This window comes from Aedes albopictus, chromosome 3, assembly GCF_035046485.1.
Source record: "Aedes albopictus strain Foshan chromosome 3, AalbF5, whole genome shotgun sequence".
NCBI classification, from domain to species: Eukaryota; Metazoa; Arthropoda; class Insecta; order Diptera; family Culicidae; genus Aedes; species Aedes albopictus.
In genome coordinates this window covers 377,899,432-377,913,580 of record NC_085138.1, presented here as the reverse complement: position 1 = coordinate 377,913,580, position 14,149 = coordinate 377,899,432, and the positions used below count along the sequence as shown (strand labels likewise).

Sequence of the window (14,149 nt, the reverse complement as noted above, 5' to 3'; positions counted from 1 at the left end):
CCATTTATTGCACAACTTTATGATAATCACGAAGCTACACTGATTGCCTTCACACTTAATTTTGATTACCGAGTTCGGTAATTTTTTGACGAGATTAAAACTGCTGAGCACCGAACTCGTTCAGCAAAAATGCATTGTTTACCTTTGCCATACGATTTTGACAGTTGTTTTACTGAGCCTCAGTAAAATCGATTACCGAAACTACCGAGATCGTACTGCTGTTATAATCTCGTCAAAAAAGTACCGAACAGGCAATTCAGAAATAAGTGTGTTCATCATCGGTAAGTGGATCGCTGTCCTCATACTTCATTCGCTTTACAACTAGATGCTGCAATACGTAGGTCGGAGGTCCATACCAAGGTCCATACTCACAAGTACGCCTCACTTCCCGATCGTTCTCGTTTGTCAGTACTGCAGCGACCGTCGAGGTTTGAGAACATGATTGCTGACTAATTTCCAGGTATTCGGTTTCATAAGCTTCAGGTGTTTCCATTGCCGTCCATGGAGTATCTTCCGGAGTGGTTTCCAGATGACTGTCACATGGACGCTTCTTGGGCTGCTGTGAGATAATATCACCGGGAATATCGTATTCGGCATGCTTAACTCGAACATGTGAAGAAAAGATAGATATTTTCCAGCTGCCAGATTTTTACATATCACCTTCAATAAGCTCCGCTCTCCCAACACGAAACGGAAGTTTTTTAAAGGCCGTTGAAGCCAATCATCTTCTGCCATTCACGATCTGATTTCCCGGTTGTTTCTGGAAGGTGTTTGACTTCCTCCTCCATCGCGTTCATAACGTCATCATTTAAGTAGACAAGGCCGCCATGGATATATCGCAGCTGCTCCAGTATCACCTTGATACTTACTGGAATCGGACCGACCACTTTGCTCAATTCCCTCCAAAAATAGTCCATATTTTCGCCACTTTTAGCACCAAACAACAGAAATAATTGCGAGATTTTGGACGAGAATTTGGTGCGCGCAGAGTAAACGTAAACAGAGTGAACTTGTTTTGACGTTTGATTTATAAGTATTTGTTTGACGATCATGTGTGTGCGAGTGTAACGTGTGTAACGCATGGAACAAAATGCACTGAAAATAAATTAGCGAATACAAATTGAAGAAATCCGACATTATCCGAGATAATCGGATTAAATTGATGGAAAATACTGAAATCACGAAAATGAATATAAAATGCATTGTTTCAATAAAAATGCGACATAGTCAAGGCACAGCGGATAAATGTCGCCCCCCTCGGCCCAGGCTGCACTACCAGCTAAGCACACAACTCTTAGCTGGCGGTCTTTGTCATCGCTTGACCCGTGGAAGCATGAGGTAGGAACTTGTGAGGACCAGAGCTATATTGGACGCTCTCCTTATCGACTCACCGTTTTGCAGCCCATCTAACATGGGACAACTATGCGTAGAACGGCAGTATAAAGGGTTAACGTTTCGATGGCTTCCATATCAGACCAGTAGTAGTCATTATTTGAACACACGTCACTTAAGCTCCCACGAAATTATGAATGGTAAGTCACACTCGGATGATTCTCTGTAATCACTCGCGAATCACTGAATGGAGAACTACCGGAAAGCGTAGCGCCGGCAATTCCAACACTCTCAAAGCGGATTTCAGCACCGTTTACGAACCCGAACTACTTTAGGGACTGTCCATAAACCTCCCGGATAAAAACTAATCATAGGGTATTTAGTGAAAACCATTTCTGCACCATACAGTGTACCAGCTACAATAAAGTGTATTGTAATGGAATGGTTCACTAAAAGCTGTGCACATTGTAACTACTATACATTTACATCCGATCTTTATGTAACAATATTTAATTATATATACTGTTTTTCTTATGTTTGAACCTGAGACGAGACTCGCAAAGACGGTCTTCTTTTTCTCCACTTTGTTATTTTTTTCTTCTTCCTATCTGTGTTGACATTATGTTTTGGGCTGGTGGCTCAAACACGTACGTGACCGCATCAGCTCACATGCAGTGTGACTGAATCCCATTCACGCACAAAATCATGTTGAGGTGAAATTTTGCATCGCCAACAATCGCCAAGCAAAGTAATCATCGGAATATTTTATTTTCAATTTATTTTTGACAGTACAGGAGAAGAAAATGCTGCTCGGTGTGAATTTTGGCTTCAGAATTTATCTCGGATAGCAATACTTTCCTCGTTTTAGGTAACGTAATCAAACGGGCTACAACTGACAGCTCAGTTGGGCTGCACAGGGCTGCACTTGACGGTGCTTTTTTTCCTCTTCGCGAGTCTCGTCTCAGGTTTGAACCATTTACTTTTCCGAAATTTTATTTTTCCATGCATTTTTAATTATTTACCTTTTCAGTTTTAGATTTTTTCCGTGCTTTGTTTTGTTGATGTTCGTGACTTTTTTGTTGCAAAATAAAGGAGAGAGAAAAAAGCGAATAAATTGAAACATCTATTTAAAGTCATTTAAGACTGTAGATCCAAGAGATATGGTGAGCTAGGTATGTAGAGAGCGATGGGAGGAATAGAAATGTAGGTAAATTTGAAAAGACGCAGGTCAGATTACCGTAAATCAGTGGATGAGTTCAACACTACTGGTTTTGTATTTGCATTTAGGGGAGTTTTCTCAACTCAGAACTTGACAGTTTTCTCATGAGTTGTTATGTATTTCAAACTGGAGCCTCAATATTGCAATAACGGTTAAGCACGTTGTAATGATACTTATGTACCTCGTCACCCACTTCATGCAACTACATTAGTGGTCTAATAACACTTGGCGCGCTTGGCATAGTTCCATCATGCCGCTCAAAGTGTTGCCACAAATAATGCTTAGTTTGCAAAATCTAGTCATCTGGCTGCTTCAACAGTTAATGCAATCAGAGACTACTAGACTTAGACGAGTTTAGGTTAGTTTGGCTAGAAAGCCTAAGGTGCCATTAACATAGGCTTACCATCCGTCCCGTATTGAACGGGACAACTAAATTTTCAAATACTCGCCACTAGTACATTGACCATGCTTTTGACTTAATTTTTCGTCCTTTACAGTTAAAATAGCATTATTAACAACATCCACTTCTGTTTTTGGACATTCATATCTTTTTTGGTGGGTTTCCAATTTGGTGTCCCGTATTTAAACGGGACAAATCTGGTCAGCCTACATTAACAGAAAGAACATGACAAGATAATATAACATTATATTGTAATGTAAAACAATACAACATAACAAAAGAGCCATTCCAAAGCCATTTGATTAAATGTATAGCCTTTAGTGAAATTACAATTAAACACAATATATATATATATATATATATATATATATATATATATATATATATATATATATATATATATATATATATATATATATATATATATATATATATATATATATATATATATATATATATATATATATATATATATATATATATATATATATATATATATATATACGGTATATTTTATTGTTTGAAACTATACATGTACCATACAATGTACGGTATATTAAAACCCACGTATCAGTATTAAGAACAATTCATTTACAATAAAATGTATGGTTTTGCAAAAAAAAATATATAAAGAACAACATTTTTTTGTATTGTTACGATACTTAACAACCTTTATAGGCAAATCCGGATGACCCCCAATAGTAGAGACGCTAGGTGAGATGAGGAGAAAATCGTTTGTTTACATCAAAAATGCAATTTTTCATCTTCAAAATTAACTAATATTTTGCCTTGGTAGTTGCTATTTTCCATTGGTAATGGCTTCCATTATCATGATTCTTGACGCCCACGCCGACAGACACCGGATTGGCCAACTAACAAAAAATGTTCGTAAGTACCTACCGGATCTAAGCGCATCTGAAAGAGAATTAAATTTTCTTTCCAAAAAGTGCTCGTTTGTTTCTCTACGATGCGGAATTCGATATGAAAAAGTGAAAAAAGTGCACTTTGCCTATGCTACGCCATGTGAAATTTTGGCGGAGTCACGTTTTTCATAGGGTTCTCATTCCTGGCACCAGATGCGGAGGGATCGTTAGCTTCCGTTGGATTTGCCTATAATATATTGTAAAAATCTTATTTGCAATTCACTGTATGGTGTCTACATTACATCTTATTGTTTTTGTATTTTTATTTTTACAGTGGTGTCTATTTTAACAATATGGTTCTAAATAGTACTGTTACAATACAACGTTCAGTTTTTCTACTGTATTTTGGGTTACCTTACCTTACCGATCAGGATAAGGCCGGGGTGGCCTCTGCTGTACATAGTAGCCGTCTCCATGCCACTCGGTCCATGACTGTTTGTCTCCAGTTCCGCACTCTGCGTATATACGTGTCCTTCTACATTGCGGTACGCCGAGCAAAGAACTTCGTAAGAAAAATCAATGACGGTACTATAGTAGCCTACTCTACATTAATAATTTGTGATGAAACATTTTCTATCTAACAATCCCTCAACTACATAATCTATATGTATATTAATGCATACTATTCTACAATATGCTATTATTCTACAGTATAATAATAATTCAGCTTGCAGGATGTACTTTTTGACATTTTTTATGCGTTTTGGTCGACTAATGCAAAGAAATTCATACGTCGTGACCTTTATTGAGGATTTTTTGAAAACTCAAAACACTTTCACGTTTGTGTATCAAAGTCCAAATTAAGTCGTAGCACTCAGGCTCAGACTGGGTACCAACTCTAGTACTGCATTTGGTCCCCGGTACCCAGGTTTGACATTTGATCGATGTACCTCATTTTTATTAACTTTGTGATTTAGTAACCTATGACAACGAACCACGAACCTAGTTCAACAATGAATTCAATATGTCAAATTCGTGTGTTGCCACAGTCCTAGCCACAGTCAATACACAGTCCGGAATTTTCTATTTTTTAATGAAACGGGCGGGCACTCAAGGCCATCTTATGCCTCCCAGCGTGTTAAGAAGGGGGGAGTTTTCGGTGGTATAGTTTTAACTTAGTAGGAGTAATTAAGCTGAGTCAACTTAAATAGCAGTTTATTATGCGGAAGAAAAAGAACTGTCGTTAATCGGGCCGCGGTCGTAGAGCGTAGCAAGCCAGAGAATTTCTGAAGCGGAATCAAGGAGTGGCCGCTATGGGCAGTAACCATAGTGCGTTCGCACATCGGCTAGTGCAAAATCAGAGTTTTGCAGGGGTGCGGCCAAAAGTCAACCCGACAGAAGCTATCGATGGATCGAGCAGCAACCAGAATGATTAGCGGCCGAAAAGGCAGCCAACTGCAGATAATCATGGAGCGTTTGTACAATTAATCGATCAGTAACCAGAGAGTCGTTGGAATGGCTGACGACCACAAATAATCGGGGACCATTTGCTTTCCCTAAAATAAATAAAATAAACGTTAAATTGTTGGAACAAAATTATATTCAATTCGTTACCTGCCAGAGTCTGATTTTTTCATGTATATATTTATTTGTATAAACAGTAGCTTGTAACTCATAGCAACAGTAGCGGAGAACTAGATTTTTAATTTGTAGTAGAATGCAAGGTAACATTATACGAAGGTATCATAGCTTTTCGGTCTAGTACTTCGTGAGCCCTGAAATTTCTCTCTATTGTATGGGAGATGGACGACTTTATTTGGACTTTGCTCAAACGGCATCAAATTAGGCAAGGAATCATAATACCCACGCTTTTTGCACCATTTTATAGCAGAAACGGAGAATTGACCTTCTCACCATACTAAAATTCAGCTCATTACTACAAATCTAGTACTACACCGAACGTGCCCCATTATTCACAATTTAAAAAATCAATTGTTATCTTGTACCGACTTTTCGAACCCTCTAAGCAGAATACCCTCTTCGAATGAGTGTAATCAATATCGCACCTTTTAATTCCGCCCTATTTTGCTTATCCTTTGACAAATACGTGTATTTCGACTACCACTTTTAATCTTCCTCAGGGTCTGTTTCAATTGCCGTATTAACATTAATTTTTACTTAAATTTGACAGTTCGACACTTAAACTTGACAGTTCGCCTAAGGTAATAATTACCGAACTGTCAAGTTCAAGTGAAAATTAATTTTATTTCTCTAATTGGAACAGATCCAGTGTCAGTTATCCACTGTGGATTAGTCTTAAAGTTAAAAATTCTGTCGTTAGGCTCGTCGAACAATGTATATAAATTTTCATTATTTACACTGGGCAGTAGGTAGTGAGTTAAAAAAATAAGTTTAAAGCAAAACGAAGGCATTATCTCGATTTCTTCCAATTCTACCAACATTATAACTTTCTGTACAAAGGATTCTCATTAAAATTCATATGTATTACATACTTGGTACTTACACAATCTATCTACCACACCTAGAACTGCACCCGCGAGTCCGACGTGTCCAGCATCCGGTCGGCCATTCGAATTCGCTGCTGCAACAGTTGCAGTTGCTCCTCCGGAACGCTCGACTTGTCGCTTCCCTTCAGCAGAAAATGGTGCAAAAACAGCCGCAAACTGTCTTTGAAACCCTTTAGTTTGAAGCTCGGAGCAATGCGGTTGAACACCTGCAGACACTTGTTTTCGTCCTCCAACAGCAGAATGCCCAGCATGATCTGCCGTACCACTCGCAGAGTAATCTTATCGATTTCGGCAAATTCGATCACCTTCAGCACGGACACAGCCAGGCCTCCTTCACTGATCAAGTGGGTTAGTAGCTTGGCTATATTGCGGGATGGCGCTTGCTTCAGCGAGTGAATTTCCTTCAGGCGATCCCAGATGGCATACTGGATGGCCAACTGATAGCGACGATCGTATTCGCAGAATTTCTGCGAAAGTATACTGTAATAAGGGTTGTAGTCCTTTTCCGATAGGCAGCAGTGCAGTATGACTGTGGCCACCACCCGTTGGTCCTTGATGGACAGACGAAGGATTTTATCGAATGCGTCCAGATAATCCTCTGCGCTCATAATGGCGCAGAACACATTCCGCTTATCGTCGGTGTTCATTCGTTGTTTCCGGGCCAGTTCTAACAATTGCTGACTGAATCCACCAGCGCTGCCGCCGGTTGAGCTTTTTCCAGCTTCAGTATCTTTACCATCATTCTTACCATGCCAGGCCGATCCAACCAACCACCATTTGCCTCGCTCGTCTACGTTCAGCAGATCATCCAATCCGATGTTCAACGTGCTAACGTATTTTCCACTTGTGATCATGCCCTTCAATATCTTGCGGAAATGTTCCACCAAGGTAGGGTCGTACTGAGGGATCTTGTTCATGTTGTTGTTTTTGACTGCCAGCAGCGTATCCAACATGAACTTTACACGTGAGCTGAAAGTAAAATTGTAATTATTAGCTAAATTCAAACATTTTGAACCGACGGGTTCTTACTCATTCTTCAACTCAGCCGGGGCTTCGGCAGCCTTCTTCTGCACCTTCTGGATCATTTCCTTCAGCGCCAGCGGGTCATCCTTCCGCAGCACAAACCCGATGGATCGCAACACCAACAGAATGCATTCCACCGCCTTCTCGTTGAACTTTCCCAGCAGCTGATCGATGACGTCGTAAATCAGCTTGTTCTTGAAAATTTGGAACGTGTACAAGTGGCACAGGATTAGGACGCAATTGTCCAGGGTCTTATCCTCGACATCGAAGGCGTCGATTTGCTTGATCAGTGCGTTGAATCGATCGACGACCGTTTCTAGGAAGTGAGAACCCACTTCGGAACCGACGTTCGCATGAAGAATCGTAACCAACAAAGTGTGCTCCAATACCATTCTTTCCGGCGATAAGCTAGTGGACACTATCGCTTCCAGTATCAGCGTCGTCAGGGTGTTGTTCATATCGAACCGAGCATTTTGCATGTACAAGTTGTCCAGCTCGATGGAAATTCTGTGAACGTTCGTTTCTGCCAGTCGATTTACTTGACCCTTGAGCTGCCGTTTCAGCCTCATCAGCTTCTCTTGACGTTTCGCATCACCGCCACTTTCAGCTTCCATGCGAGCTCTTAGATGAGGAGGAACGTACTTCCCACTCACGGTATCTTCTTTGATTACATTACCACTCCTATCTCGTTTTCGGCCATAGATGTCTTCCCAAACTTCCGGCTTCCCTTTGTCTTTTTCATCGGCTTCTAGCTCTTTGTCGTCTTGTTCACTTACATTTTCCGCGTCGCCATCTGAATCAACTCCTTTCAATAAATCGTCCAAACCATCATCTTCGCTGTCATCTCCGCCAAACACATCCTCATCAAACTCGGAATCCTCTTCTGGTTCTGATTCAGGCTCACGTTTCTTCTGCTTGTCTTTCTTTTTGTTTGGTTTGGATGATTTATCTTCTTGCTGAAAAGTTACCTTCTTGGTTTTTGATTTCTTTTCGACCGGTTCCTCTTCTTCGTCGTCTTCCTCATCAGGCATATCTTCACTCATCTCCTCGTTCTCATCTGAATCATACAGCTCGTCGTTATCTGAATAATCATCCTCCTGATTTTCATCCACCTCTATTTCCATCTCTGAGTCGTATCCTGCTAAACTGTCCAAGTCGTCATCTCCGAGATACTTTTTCTCGACCTCCTTTAACTTCTCCATTCGTTTCCGTTCCTTCTCCTGTCGCGACTTTTTTCCCTTTTTGGAACCACTGTCCTTACCACCTTCCTTCCCATCCTTAGGCTTCCTTCCCAGCACCTCCTGCACATCATCGGCAAATTCGTCCTCCGAGTGTTCATCCATATCGGCTGCCTCCTTGGCAGCTTCATACATCTTCTTGATGTTATCCTCCGTGCACAGTTCTAGCGCATAATCCAACCCATCGTTGAAACTCTTCGGCACCCCCTGCTTGTTCTTCCGCCTGTTGATTTTCAGCAGTTTCTCGTACTTTTTGATAATCAGGTCATCCTCCTCGTTTGCCGCTTCCAGCTGTTCGATTCGCTTCTCCTTCAACCCTTGCTCGTAGCTCTTCAGCTCTCGCAACTCCTCTTGGCGTTCCTTTTCCATCTGGCTCAAAGCTTGCCCGCCACCGCCGCCCTTTTTCACTTTCGCCGTTGTTTCTTGCACATCGTCCTCAAAGTCGGACTCGATTTCCTCATCATCGAACTCCTCGTCCTCACTGTCCGCATCGCGTTTTCGCTTCTCCGCCTGAAGGTCTTCCTCCTGGGGGAAACGATCCTTCCGCTTCCGACTGTGGTAGTTAAACCGATTGATTTTCTTCTGTTGGCGCTTTTCCTTCCGGATCTCCTTGCGCGTTTTCGGCTGGTTCGACCGGCGTTGTTGCTTAGATTTTCCGGAGAATCCCAGCCGAACGTGTTTCTGCGGTCTTGTTGAAAAAAAAATCAATGTACACTGACGCTAGTTGTTTTATAAGATGTTTTAATATAATATTTACCTTATTTTCATAGTTAATACACTTATTTGAACGTATTTTCGGGAAAATTAGATGAAATTACAATGAAGCACACTGCCTGTTTGATAAAAGTTACGAAAATGATGAACAAAACAAATTGAAAAAAAAAACACGTGCGCTCGCTGACAGCCAACGGTCGGCGTGATTCACGTCCTGATGCACATTGGTCCAAAAGCTGAACAAACGTAAGTCAAAATAGAGAAATAAGCTATTTTACGAGACGTTCTACCGGTGGGCCGCTCAATGTTATTGTTTACATTTGATGTTTTTGTTTTCGCAAAAAGTAGCATAACATGTGGTGAGCGCCAATCAGATTTTTGCTGGCAGAGATGTTTCGGTTTCTAATGCGGCATGTATCAATCCCCCGAGCTGTATGATGTCACTAGCAGATGAAAAAAACATTACCACGGTCTACGGATATTAATTATAGAGGGCGGATTGACGCATTTTTGCAGATAAATGAACCCCGTTTATTGGATGGGCCCGTATCACATGTTATGCTAACGAAAATGTAAATAAATGGGCCCGCCGGTTGGACTTCAAAGCTGGTAAACATTCAAAAAACAGCTGATTTGAAACGTCTCATAAAATGCCTTATTGGGTTTTTAAATTTTGAAAAATGTATTGATTTTTTGATTTTATACGAAAGAGCATCTTTTTCTGAGTCACCATGATTTTTTTTAGATTTTTAGAACTTAGTTTTGGTACCTAAAATCAATTTCAAAGAGATTTTTTGAAATCGCCTTTTGACAGCTGGGCAACTGTTTGACAGCTCCATCCAGTACAAACTGCGACGAGGGGTGATTCGACAAATCGCTCCCATACAAACTTCAAATTGATTTTTAAATAGGTTCCCGGAGTCCAAAATTTATGAAAATTTGGATTTCGGCTCAGTTTGACATGCAGATTCAGAATATCGAATTATTTCAACATCGTTAAAGAAGCCAATTATTTCTGGAGCTCGATTTGAATAGGTCGTATGTGCTTTTGTCGATTAAAAATTCGATCAGTTGGATTCGCTTATTATAGCGAAAACCGCTGAAATTTAGCAAAGTTGATACATACAGCAGAATCCCCACAAAACAGGCTTTCTGTTCCATCATTAAAAGTTTGCAAAATATCTACCATATTGCTACAATGACTAAAATAAAGTGATCGAATTTTATATCGACAAAAACACATACGACCTATTCAAATCGAGCTCCAGATTTATTTATTTATTAGGTTTTTTTTTATTTTGAAAAATCACTATGATTTTTATACAAATTTTTAGAACTTTGTTTTGATACCTAAAATCAATTTCAAACCTTTTCCTCGGTATCAACAGCAACGAAACTCGCTCCAATTGAAGCACTCTATCCGCGATATACTAAGTAACGACCCAAACGAAGAAAACAAGCTAATACTATTTCTGGAACATGTTGGATTGTACAACAAAATATGAAACAATATCACTAACATATTTAGAGGCGAACCAACTGTGAAGTTGAAAACCTCTTTAATAAAGATAATAATAATAATAATAATAATAATTTCAAACCTCGTTTTAAACGATTTTTTAATCACCTTTTGACAGCTAGATGACTGCTTGACAGCTCTGCCCAATACAAAATGCGACGAGGGGTGATTCAACAAATCGATCCCATACAAACTTAAAATTTCGGCTCAGTTTTAGGTGCGGAATCAAAATATGGAATAGGCCTTTTCAGTTGACATGTCCGTACATGTCACTGCTTACAACTGCCGAACAAAGGCGCAAACGCAGAACTATCATTTTCACAGAAGAACTGTCAAAGGCCTTCAAAATCAGCTGATTTTAAACGTCTTCTGATTAGGCCTATAGGACGCAATCAATGAAGTACTAGATTGAAAATAGTGAGCTGGGATTTTTGTATGCTTAAATGATCAATTCTCCATTTCTGCGATGAAATGGTACAAACAGCGTGGGTATTTTGATTTCTTGACTGATTTGATGCTGTTTGGAGCAAAACTTTTGGTAACTGTGTTGTTTTATTTATTTCTTGCAACTTCAACAACACAGCTACCCAAACTTACCTTATTTGACGAAAATTTGGTTCGAAGTCAACATAAATAACTCATTTTTGGCTTCTCCCACGGAGAAGCATCAGGTGCGTCGGTACTTCTCTCTTTGTTTTGCGACAACATTCGTGGTGAATTAAATTACTATAGGAAATTAACCGATTGCAGCGCCACGCTATTGCCACTTGTGTTGCCGATTTCAAATGGTCGTTAAATTCCTTACACAGTTTCGGAACTGGACTTGGATGTCTGTTCTCTGTGATTCAGTTCCAACCTGGGTTGGAACTGGATGAGATCACGGTTTCAACCCCAATCCTACTTCGGTTTCGCTTGTACTAAAGTTTTGCCGTTTTTCTTTTTGAACCTGGGTTGGAACTGGATTGGCGGAAAATGTGTAAACAAACAACTACAAACACATCTAGATTATAGACACTATAGATTCCATAGACTCGCGGAGACGAAGACAACTGTAGCCAAACCAACTGTCAGTTCGTGTAGCCAAACGAGCATGACGTCACGATTTCAACAGCGACAATGGAGTCATATTCGCTCGGTACATTCTAAATTGACGGTAAAACACACTAAAATTATATTGCTCAACCATGTCTCCAAAGTTCAAATAAAGTCGTTCAACTCCCATACATTAGTATGAAATTTCTGGGTTCATGAAGTATTGCGATTTTTTTTTTCACTTAGACTTCAGTGCAATAAATTTCGTCGTTCTCCTATTTCGCTTTCGATTTCGCTGTCGCTCTCTGCTGCCGGTCTTTAGCAACTCGCCCGATATAATGACAGATTTCGCCGGCCGTCTCAATGTTTACACATTTCTCTCATTGTTCTCGGTCCACCAGCTGATCATGTTTACACAACAAAATCAGCTGGACATCCGATGTTTACATTCATCCTCATTGTTCGGCAACCACCAGCTGATCTTGTTGTCATAACAAACCGCGCTGATTTCGCCTGAATCATGGGTCGAAAGCGAAAAGCTGTTGGAGATGACAGATTTGTACGATTTTCGGGCGATTTCAATTTCGTCACGAAAGTCTGATTATTCGTAAAAAATACAATACTAGATCAAAAAACTGCAATACCTTTGTATAAAGTTACCTTGTACTCCGCTGACGTTGCTATGAGTAACAAACTACTGTTTATAAAAGTATAAACAAGAAAATTTGCGACTGATGGGTAATGTATTGAGCCGTTATCATATTCTTTATACAATTAACCATTTATTTTAGAAAAATTCTACTTTTGAATTTGTAAGGTGGACGAAGGGTTCCAAATACGTGCACTTTGGACGACATATCAGGACTTCAGCATGTGATTTCTTCCCATTTGTTCCCGCTTCTGCTGCTGAGTGATCTTAGGTAAAGCCGTTCTCTGATGCACGAGTTGTAAGCAATTTAAAACGTTAATCAATTTTCTTTTTATTTTAGAGTTAAATCATCAAGTTTTAAAATGTCCTCTATGTTTTCTCCTGTTAACCTATCTGGAAGTTTACCCAGAATTACACCAAGATAACCCTCAGTACGACCCGAAATTGCCCGGATACGAGAAAAAATCCCGACAGAATGCTGTGCTATGCAACTTTTTGAAATGCGCGCAGTTTAGGCACACAAACCATGTTGATAGTGCCGTGTTCTACTAAATTAAAAATGAATTAAATGTTAATTGATTAAAACATTAAAGTAGAAAATAGGAGTGAGCATTTTCTTTTAAAATTTTTCAAAACGCACCGTCGAAAAAAAAACGCCGAAAGCAGTCTCTTGTTGATCCAAACAAACCGCTCGCGACAAGAACAATTGGTCTACACGTCTTCTTCCCTTAAGACTTTTCCATGTTGACCGTAACTGGGAGGGTGAAGAGCTTATTAGCAGCCAAATAGAAGCCTTCAGGTCTATTCTCATTACACCGACAAGAACATGATGCTTCGAGTCTATGCGGTATTGTTAAGATACCCAAAGATAAATTGGCAATTGAACAAAAGTATTACAGTCATGACTCGCTGGTTGGGGGCTTAATAGTTGGGTGACTTTTTAGTTGGGGCCCCGTTAGTTGGGCTGTCAGCCAACTAAAAAGTACCTGGATGTCACAATTCAATGTCAAACTGAAAATGACAACCAATCTGTAATTCCGAGGGGTGAGCTAATGAGTTTTTGGTTTCTTAAACTTTACTAATAATCGAAAAGAATTTCTATTTCATATATCTTTAAAAAAAAGAATATGTACAATTACTTCGAAACAAATGCAAAACATCGGTAATCTTTATTTTGTCGATCATTGAAAGCGTTTTGTGCTTGCTTTTGGTCCGGGTGGTTTCATAAACATCTATATTTTCACTTCACCGACTAAAAATGGGTGAAAATAATTATTTCCTGCATTGACCATATATTTATCTTGCAAAACGTATCAGTTTTGTTCTAAATGTGAAACAAATTGAAAAATTTTCCTTTTTGCTTCCAACCTAAACATGATTTAAAAAAAAAACAATGCGCACGCCCCTTGTGCTGCTGTCACTTCACCCAACTAGTGAATCGAATTCGTTGGTTGGGTGGAGGTTGTGGCTCAACGAGCGGGTTCCGACTGTATATAAGTTATAATATTATTCTTAATTCTAGTGGATGCCATATTTTTGGGTTTAAAAGTTTACTGGGTCGACAACACATGAATTTGACAGATTGGTTTTATTGTTGAACTAGGTTCGTAGTCATTGGCTACTAAAACACAA

The 14,149-nt window shown here is 39.7% G+C and overlaps 1 protein-coding gene and 1 long non-coding RNA gene across 2 annotated transcripts; one reads left to right on the top strand and one right to left on the bottom strand.

Moving 5' to 3' along the window:
• Positions 1-6,297: 6,297 nt before the first annotated feature.
• Positions 6,298-9,516, bottom strand: LOC109409911 (nucleolar MIF4G domain-containing protein 1 homolog). Its single transcript, XM_019683432.3, has 3 exons — positions 9,361-9,516; positions 7,372-9,291; positions 6,298-7,311 (listed from the first exon to the last, which is right to left on the bottom strand). The coding sequence occupies exons 1-3, from the start codon at positions 9,369-9,371 to the stop codon at positions 6,357-6,359; spliced, it is 2,886 nt and encodes a 961-aa protein (XP_019538977.3). The 5' UTR covers positions 9,372-9,516; the 3' UTR covers positions 6,298-6,356.
• Positions 9,517-12,658: 3,142 nt separating this feature from the next.
• Positions 12,659-13,122, top strand: LOC115268269 (uncharacterized). Its single transcript, XR_003898184.2, has 2 exons — positions 12,659-12,788; positions 12,858-13,122. It is a non-coding gene; the product is annotated as an uncharacterized LOC115268269 (long non-coding RNA).
• The last annotated feature ends 1,027 nt before the right edge of the window (positions 13,123-14,149 follow it).

Coding starts and splice junctions, on each gene's coding strand:
- LOC109409911 (XM_019683432.3), bottom strand. Junction 7,312..7,371: donor CCGGCTGAGTTGAAGAATGA/GTAAGAACCCGT, acceptor TTTTACTTTCAG/CTCACGTGTAAAGTTCATGT.